Here is a 9,801-nt window from a genome sequence, read left to right as displayed (position 1 = left end):
GCCGCGTCTCTCTACGATTGGCTGCCGCTCCGGGAGCCGCGATTGGCACCCGGAGGGCGCCAAGATTCAAACGCCGCGGGCGGCGCTTCTGATTGGCGGCCCGAGCGGCGCCAAGTTTAAAGCGCCGCCGCGCCGCTCCCCGCAGTCTCTGGTCCGGTGCAGGGGAAAGGGTAATCCCTGCACCGGACACCCGCCGCCACATACTGACAGGCGCTGGGGACAGACAAGCTGTCCCCGCGCTGTCAGAGACCTTGTCCCGCAGGGGACACAGGCGCTCTGGCTGCTGCAGCTGGAATGTGTCCTGTAAAACAGGACACATTCCCACAAAGTAGCAGTGTCAGTGGGCTGTTTCTAGCAGCGGAGCAGATCCTGTGGGCCTAGTGTAATGGGTGGGCCTGGAGCTGCGGCTCCACCCGCCCCATTGTTAATCTGGCTCTGATACCGGTGGCTGGGATCCTGCTGTCGGTTTACTGGTTTTTCATACGATCCCGGCTGTGGGAATAGTACTGCATCCTTAGATTAATATGTGGGCGATGTGCAATGTAATCACCCATAGATAGATCTAAGAAAAATTATTCTTGTCTAAAAAGGGTGAAACGGATATAAAAGAGCAAACAGCGTGATGTCCCAGTTATACTGAACAGTTTAAAACCATTGCATGTAAGCAGATCCGTGTAGTACAGTATGTGGCTGCAGGGCACAGGATGTGTGGCTGAACACTACATAGATCTGCATAACTGCAATGGTTTTATACTGACCATTACAGCTAGCTTCATATAGTTAGAATTAGGAGGCCTCTTATGCAGGAGCAAATAGCTCCATGTGTTAGGTGTCTGACTGCAATGTATGAGGATATGAGTTCAAGTACTGGATATGACATTGCTGTTAAATGTGTGTTTTAAATACAGGAGAATGTAATGGTATGAAGGGTTACAAGTGAATCACACTATTTGGATGTACACATCCCAACATGCCCTAGGGGCATGCTTGGATGTGCAGTTCCACAGAAGCTGGAAGGCCGCATGCTAAATACCCTTAGTATAGGAGGTTTGGTTTTCACATTCTTTGCTTGGAGTGTTCTGAAAGTATGTGTACAGTAAGTGTGTTATAAATGCGCGTGTGTGTATACTGTAATATATATATATATATATATATATATATCAGGAACATGCGGTGAGGTAAATGGCTCAGGAGGCACTGGCTATTACCAGAGTCAGATTTACACACAATATATGAGGCCAAAGGGTTCATGTGGGCATGGGTTGAGTATGGAATCCTGACGGTCAGAATACAGACGTCGGGATCCTTGCCGCCAGAATGCCGTCAGCGGGATGGGTGCTAGAAAGACCCTTGAGGGCTCGGTGGCTCTCTGCACTTGACACAGGTTCTATTCCCACTCTATGGGTTTCATGGACACCCACGAGTGAAAATAACCCTGGTGTAGCTGTCTGCATTCTCAGTGGTTGGGATTCTGACGTCGGTATTCTGACCACTGGGATTCCGGCCGCTGGATATTAACTACATTCCGCGGGCATTCTACACAGGTGGAGCAGTATGTACATGTGGGCATTATACAGAGGTGCAGCAGTATATATTCATGTGGGCATTATACACAGGTCCAGCAGTATATATACTATACATGTGGGCGTTACACACAGGTGCAGCAGTATATATAGTATACATGTGGGCGTTACACACAGGTGCAGCAGTATATACATGTGGGCATTATACACAGGTACAGCAGTATATACATGTAGGCATTATACACAGGTGCAGTAGTATATACATGTGGGCATTATACACAGGTGCAGCAGTATATATACATGTTGGCATTATACACAGGTGCAGCAGTATATACATATGGGCATTATATACAGGTGCAGCAGTATATACATGTGGGCATTATACACAGTGCAGCAGTACTGTATGTACATGTGGGCATTATACAAAGGTGCAGCAGTATATACATGTGGGCATTATACACAGATGCAGCAGTATATATACATGTGGGCATTATACACAGGTGCAGCAGTATATACATGTGGGCATTATACACAGGTGCAGCAGTATGTACAAGCGGGCATTATACACAGGTGCAGCAGTATATACATGTGGGCATTATACACATGTGCAGCAGTATGTACATGCGGGCATTATACACAGGTGCAGCAGTATGTACATGCGGCCATTATACACAGGTACAGCAGTATATACATGTGGGCATTATACACAGGTGCAGCAGTATGTACATGCTGGCATTATACACAGGTGCAGCAGTATATAAACATGTGGGCATTATACACAGGTGCAGCAGTATATATACATGTGGGCATTATACACAGGTGCAGCAGTATATACATGTGGGCATTATACACAGGTGCAGCAGTATGTACATGCGGCCATTATACACAGGTACAGCAGTATATACATGTGGGCATTATACACAGGTGCAGCAGTATGTACATGCGGGCAATATACACAGGTGCAGCAGTATATAAACATGTGGGCATTATACACAGGTGCAGCAGTATATACATGTGGGCATTATACACATGTGCAGCAGTATGTACATGCGGGCATTATACACAGGTGCAGCAGTATGTACATGTGGGCATTATACACAGGTGCTGTAGTATATACATGTGGGCATTATACTGCTGGAAATGTGTTGAGCTTTGATCAGAGATGTGCAGAAAAGATAGTTGCCATTCACTTCTCCGGAGTTTTGACCATAAAAAGGATTTAAATAATGCAAAGTAGATATTTCTAATATATTCTTTGTATTTTTCATATACTTTATATAATCAAACCTCTGACATATACGTATGACAGGTAAGGCTCTGTCTCACCCCACTGCACATCACTGATATACGTGTGTGTGTGTGTGTGTGTGTGTGGTGTGAGAGGTAGTTTCTCACCTGATTTGTTCACATTCTGGTTGAATCCGCTCCCTCCAAGGGAGAAGAAAACAAGTCCTGCACAATGTGCAAAGCTGCAGCTGGAGAAACAGTTGTCCGTGTTTTCCAGTTCACACAGAGACAGCAAGAAGTCAGGTACAGGAGAGGAGTTTAAAAATCCCATCTACCCTCACTGCATTGCGCTGATGCCTGTTAGAGGCCAGTGAGCTGGGCTCAGTTTATAGCACCAGGGACTGTGGACATTGGTCGTGCCAGGAGAGCATGGCATGTGTAGCTGCAAGACACTGCAGCAGAATGACTTTTGAGCATGGGAAGTGCTAGGATCTTTTATGTTCATCTGTTTGTTTTTCTGTATGTACCTGTGTGACCAGGCCCAAGCCTGTGAATGCTGTGCTACAGTGTCTGATGCCAGTAAAGAGACTGTGGTCGTTACCGGAAAACCTGCTTGTGAATCCTTATTTACAGTGCCTGTGTTACAAAAAAAAAATAAAAAAAAAAATATATATATATTATACACACATACGCATGCGGGGCCATCGCGCAGTGAGAGAAAGGGACATAACATACTGGTCACTTAGCATGTCATGGGCCTGCCGGGAAGAAGAGCCGCGGCTGGTCATAGCAAATTCAAAACAGGCTGCTGGGTTCAACACAGGACATCCAAGTGATGTATTTTTAGGGCATACATTTAATTTGCCGGTTGTTGGGATATCCGGCTGTCAGGATGCAGATGCCGGAATCCCAACAGTCGGCAATGCCGGCACTACAGGACTAAAGTGGGAATAGATCCTACGGTGAGCACAGCGAGCCCGCAAGGGGACTCTTTGCTCTTGCTGCGCTGCCAGTATACTGGCTGCCGGGATGCTGCTGCCGGTATCTTGACCCTGGTCCAGGATCTATCTCTCTGCTACAGCTCCAGAAGGATGGTGGCCAAATTCTAGGGTGTCCGTCTTCCTACTGCTGCTTCTGAAACCCTTCAACTGGATATGGGGAGGAACTGCCAGGAAAATCTGCATTCTGATCCCAATGAATGGGAACCAGAAAATGGCCATCGAATAGTGGCGGTGATGCTGCCATTGGAACATAGTTTGCGATGGCATGTAGTCATCGCAAGGGAACTCTTGATGCTTTAACCATCAGTGGTTGTTCAGCGTGCTTGGACAATCAAATCAAAATTTTGTGCATGCGCTGACATCAGATGGTCATCAGAAGGGGGCATGCGATGTTTAGCAGCCATTACAATCCCAGCATTGAAATAGCTGGGAACATCAATGGTTATTAATCATTGGCTTCTGATGTCCACCCCTAGCACAGTGGATCCAAAACACTGTTGGATATGTCTAAGGGACATATTCATCATCGCTCAATTTCTACAAAAGTAGGTGAAAATTAACATTTTCATCAAATGAACATTTTCTGCAAAGATGAACTTTTGATGCCATTCATCATGAAGGTAATGCAGGAGATATCACAGGTATCTCCCGCTTACCTTTCACTTTCGATCTGGCCCGAGGTCCCCATACACTAGTATGGGAACCTCATTCATCAAGCTCCAAAAATAAAATATTTTAAGAGCTTGACTGCGGGAACATTCGCCATCTACAGGGGCCGAATGCTCCTTCACTCCTGCTGCTTACCTATTGGAAGTAGTCCCGGCTTGCGAAGAGGGATCCTTCTGGATTTAATGCTTTAAGAGCCTAATTCAATGATGATTGTTAAACAACATTTTCCTCTAATGGGCAAAACCATGTGCACTGCAGCAGTAGGAGGGCAAATATAACATGTGCAGGGCGAGTTAGATTTGGGTGGGGTGTGTTCAAACTGAAATCTAAATTGCAGTGTAAAAATTAAGCAGCCAGTATTTACCCTGCACAGAAACAAAATAACCCACCCAAATCTGACTCTATCTGCAAATGTTATATCTGCCACACCTGCAGTGCACATGGTTTTCCCCATTAGAGGAAAATTTTGTTTTGCAATCAACCTTGAATTAGGACCTAAGTTCCAAAGTAATGGTCATTAACCCGTCAGGTGCTAGACATGAAAGTGAAGCCACACCTGCAGTCGCAATCCATTCTCATTTCAGGCCGGTACGACAAGAGGAGGCAGCTACAGCCAATCGAGGGAGTCTCAACTCGCAGTTTGCAGATTTTTATCTCTGTATGTAAGTCGAGAGATGTGACTTTTTTTTTATTAAAAATTGCAAATTGTCAAAAGGTCGACGTGAGTGTTTCACATATTTATTTATTTTTACATTTTTTTGAACTTTTTCATACTTTACGATCCACGTGGACTACAATTGGGAACGGTAACCTGTGCTGAGCGCAGCGACAGCGGAGCAAGGCACCTTGCCCGAAGCATGGCAAGCAAAGCGAGTCATGCGAGGGGACACGGTGCACTAATTGGGGTTCACGGTCACTCTACGAAGAAAACAACACCAAAAAAATGTTTAAAAACTCATGTCGACATAGTACATGTCGACCTAGAGTTCCTGTCGACCTAGAAACCATGTCGACCTACTTACTGTTGACCAATAGCGGGTCGACCTAAGTCTATTCTATCTAACATACTGCACCCGTGTAGGGCTGTGTGCTTACTATAACTGAGCCCACAGCTGTAATCTGAGAGCAACGTCAGCCCCACCCTCTGTGGTTCCTGATTCTCAGATACTTTCAGTTTCACTCCTCTCTTCTGCTGCCAGCGATGGCGTCTGCTGATCTGAGAAAGGAGCTGGACTGTTCCATCTGCCTGAGCATTTTTACAGACCCTGTAACTCTGAGATGTGGACACAACTTCTGCCGGGTCTGTATTGATCAAGTGCTGGATGCACAGGAGGGGTCTGGAGTTTATTCCTGTCCTGACTGCAGATCAGAGTATCAGAAGCGTCCTGCACTGATACAGAACATAACACTGTGTAACATAGTGAGGAGTTTCCTGTCTACTCAGCCAGATCAGGAGGAGACTGGGATCTACTGCACTTACTGTGTGGACTCTCCTGTACCTGCTGCTAAATCCTGTCTGATGTGTGAGGCTTCTCTGTGTGATAAACACCTGAGAGTACACAGCAAGTCAGCAGAACACGTCTTATGTGATCCCACCACTGCCCTGGGGAACAGGAAATGCTCTGTCCATAAGAAGATCCTGGAGTATTACTGCACTGAGGACGCTGCCTGTATCTGTGTGTCCTGCAGTTTGGCTGGAGAACACCGGGGACACCAGGTGGAGTTGCTGGATGTGGCCTCAGAGAAGAAGAAGAAGAAGAAACTGAGAAATGTTCTGCAGAAACTGACAATAAAGAGAGAGGAGGCAGAGAAAAGAGTCCAGAGCCTGGAGGAGAGCAGGAGAGGTGATCAGAAAAAAGCTGCTGGTGTAACAGAGACAGTCACTGCCCTGTTTAGAGACCTCGGGAGACAGCTGAAAGACCTGGAAAAGAGAGTCCTGAGTGAGATCTCCAAGCAGGAACAGCGTGTTTCACTCTCAGTCTCTGATCTGATCCAGCAGCTGGAAATAAAGAAGGACGAGCTGTCCAGGAAGATGCGTCACATTGAGGAGCTGTGTAACGTGTCTGACCCAGTGACTGTCTTGCGGGAACCAGACACAGGTGATTGGTGTGATGCTGGGGACAGAGAGAGACATGATAATCAGATCCATGGTGAAGGAGATCTGGATGTGGGACATGTCTCAGAGACATTACACACATTATATGATATAATAACCAGTATAAATAAAGGAATCTATGTGCAGGAATCTACTGACAGAGTGCAGGAGGTAAACCCAGTGGGTAATACAGAATCTTATGTAATCACAGGTGTAAGGAAAGGAAATAATGCTCCAGACCCTACAGAAAAGGCACTGGGTGTAACCCCAGTGGGACATGCCGAATCTGATATTATAGCTGGTATAAAAATAGGGCTCTATGTGCACCAAGGTACAAGTATACTACTGGATAAAAACACAGCTAGTAATTATATATGTTTGACACAAGATTGGTATCCACGTGAAGTGAATGACACTGCAAGATGGTCAGATAAAAGCCTGAATCGTCCAGAAACACCAGAGAGATTTCAGCATTATAACCAGGTGCTAAGCACCAGCAGCTTTTCCTCAGGGCGTCATTACCTGGATATGACTGTCAGTCATTTAGGGTGGTGGAGTGTAGGGATGAGCTATCCCAGTATAGACAGGACAGGAGAGCAGTCACACATTGGGTATAATGACAAGTCCTGGGCTTTGTGTAAGGGGTTGTGTGACCAGTATTCACTGATACATGACGGGAAACGGATCCGGTTACACGGCAATATTTCCTGTAATAATGTGGGGATATATCTGGACTATGAGGCTGGACAGATGTCCTTTTATGCTCTGGTTCCAATAAGGCGCTTACACACCTTCTCTGCCACCTTCACCGAGCCCCTTCATGTTGCATTATGTGTAGGGAAAGATTGTCAACGCATATCTGGGAATGTCAGGAGTTGTGAGAAATGATCACAAGAAACCCACCCCGAGGCACATCTGATTGGTGAAACATATAGAATGAAGCAGTGGGTGGAGCTACAGCTGAGCGCCTTAGCTGTAGAATAACTAGATGTCCCGTGTGCCTGGATGTGGGACCTAATTCAGACCTGATCGCTGCTGTGTGAATTCGCAAGGCAGACGATTATCGAGTGACTGCGCATGCATACGGATCGTACTGCGCAGGTGCGAGGCCAAATTGCCAAAAAATCCTGCATTTTTTTGATCACTAGGCGTACGTAAGTTGATGACAGGAAGTGGGAGTTTGTGGGTGGTAAATGGCCGTTTTTTGGGGGAGTGTCAGGTAAAACGCCGGCGTTCCCAAGTGTTTTCAGGGAGGGTGTGTGACGTCAGCTCCGCCCGATCAGCCTGTTTATATCGCACTGTAGGAGTAGGTCCTGGGCTATGCACAGACTGGAAAAATCATTAGATGGTGAGTGAGTTGCGAACGGATTTGCAGCTGACCGGCGTTCGCAGAGAATTTCACACGGCGTACGCAGACTTGCACGGGGTGGATTTTCACTCAATCTGGGCGGCGGCTATCTGATCGCAAACCTCTGCAAATTCACAGAAGAGCAATCAGGTCTGAATTAGGCTGGTGTGTTACACACTTTCAATATACATTTGGTATTTGTCAATTAATTCTTTGTTCTGATAGCTGTGATTGGCTGCAGTAACTGTCAGTCAACCGGTGTATTCCCTGTTACTGCAGTCAGTGCTACACAGCGGCACCCAGTGGCTGGATCTCTGCAATGGGTGAATGGGGTGTTGTCTTTTAGGGAGGAGAAAAAAAATCAAACTTTCGAGAGAGATAAAGTGGAGAAGTTGCCCATAGCAACCAACCAGCTTCTGTCATTTTATTGGCTGTGCTAAATTAATGATAGCTGGAAGCGGATTGGTTGCTATGGGCATCCAAGGTTTAATACTGTTTATCTCCCTGCAAAGCTTCTGCTACTGGGAACTGCCGTCCAAAACTATTTTTCTTTAATAAAACGGAATGGGTGGGACTACAACACCCAGCATGATGCATTACTTAGTTTTATTTACTTCATATTTGTCATAATCACAAAGTATAATTATTTTTGTTTCTATTATAAAAGTGCTTGTAATACAGGGTGATGGATATAGAAAATGAGCAAGTTGCTATAATACACTTGTTATAATCATTTCTACATTAGGGTTAGTGATTATGCCAGTTCTTCTACCTAAAATGCTGGGATACATATCTGGGATACCTGTAATCTGATTGCCACATTTGATGTTTAACAAAATAAAAATTGCTTATACTGATGCGCAGCGCAATTCTATTTGTTTTTCCCAAAATAAGTGTATTTTATTATTTCCATTTACAGTATAAATAGTCTAGAATGTGCAGGGGGGAGCTGACCAGGACATATGAACAGACATGTGAAGCAGAGCTGGATTAAGTGGGGTGCCCAGGGTGTCAGTACCCCAGGCCCCCCTGTCTTAAGGGGCCCCCCGGCCGGAGCTCTGCACCGCTCTACACGTTGCCGGGGCAGGAGGGATCCACGCTGTGCATGCGGCTTCCTCTCACTCCTCTCGGGCAGCACGGTCGGGGACTGAGTCAAGCAATCTCCAGCCTTTGCTGCTGCCAGGAGAGATGCTGCTGGCGGCAGAGGTTGGAGATTGCTTGACTCAGTCCCAGACCGTGCTGCCCGAGAGGAGGGGGAGGAAGCCGCATGCACAGCCGCACTCCTCCCCCGGCAGCGTGGATCCCTCATAGCCCGGCAGCCTGGTGTCTTCTCATCTCCCGTTGCCTGTGACCGGGGAAGGTGAGCGGCGCGTGCAGAAGGGGGGGAAGCTGGTGGTCGGGGGAGGGGGGGTGCTGGTGGTCGGCATGGGGGCCCTGCTGTCTTGGGTGCCCTGGGCCCCCCGAGGGCTTAATTCGGCCTTGATGTGAAGTTGTATGTAACATATGTCCTGTCTTCCTTCCCCGGTGATCCGCCGCCGCTGCAGCTCTGGTTCTCACTGCTCAGCCTGTCAATCAACATTTAGCCCGCCCCCGGACTGCTGTGAAGCTAGCCCGGCATCACAATGAGATGTTGCAGTTGCCACTGTCAAAATTGGGCACTTCATTTAAGCTTGAAAACAATAAACAAATACACAAGAATCAGTACTCCTATAACGCATACTTGCCTACCTGACCCTCTCCATGAGGGAGAAAATGCTCTGTTCCTGGACTTTCCTGGTAATGTATGATTGCCATCACCTGTGGTGAGCTAGATAATTGATAAGAAAGGTGTTTCACCACAGGTGATGGCAATCATACATTACCAGGAAAGTCCAGGAACAGAGCATTTTCTCCTTCATGGAGAGGGTCAGGTAGGCAAGTATGCTATAACGTCCCTGC

At 46.7% G+C, this 9,801-nt stretch overlaps 1 protein-coding gene across 1 annotated transcript; it reads left to right on the top strand.

The window, feature by feature from the left end:
- The first annotated feature begins 5,529 nt into the window (after positions 1-5,529).
- On the top strand, positions 5,530-8,720 carry LOC134998858 (E3 ubiquitin/ISG15 ligase TRIM25-like). The gene has a single exon (XM_063951388.1). It carries the CDS (start codon positions 5,622-5,624, stop codon positions 7,401-7,403), a length of 1,782 nt encoding a protein of 593 aa, XP_063807458.1. The 5' UTR covers positions 5,530-5,621; the 3' UTR covers positions 7,404-8,720.
- Positions 8,721-9,801: the final 1,081 nt, after the last annotated feature.

Source organism: Pseudophryne corroboree, chromosome 2 (genome assembly GCF_028390025.1).
Source record: "Pseudophryne corroboree isolate aPseCor3 chromosome 2, aPseCor3.hap2, whole genome shotgun sequence".
In the NCBI taxonomy this organism is placed as follows: Eukaryota; Metazoa; Chordata; class Amphibia; order Anura; family Myobatrachidae; genus Pseudophryne; species Pseudophryne corroboree.
Note: the sequence above shows the minus strand (reverse complement) of the source record. Positions and strands in the feature narration are given on the sequence as shown.

Coding starts and splice junctions, on each gene's coding strand:
- LOC134998858 (XM_063951388.1), top strand. CDS start 5,622: ATGGCGTCTGCTGATCTGAGAAAGGAGCTGGACTGTTCCATCTGCCTG.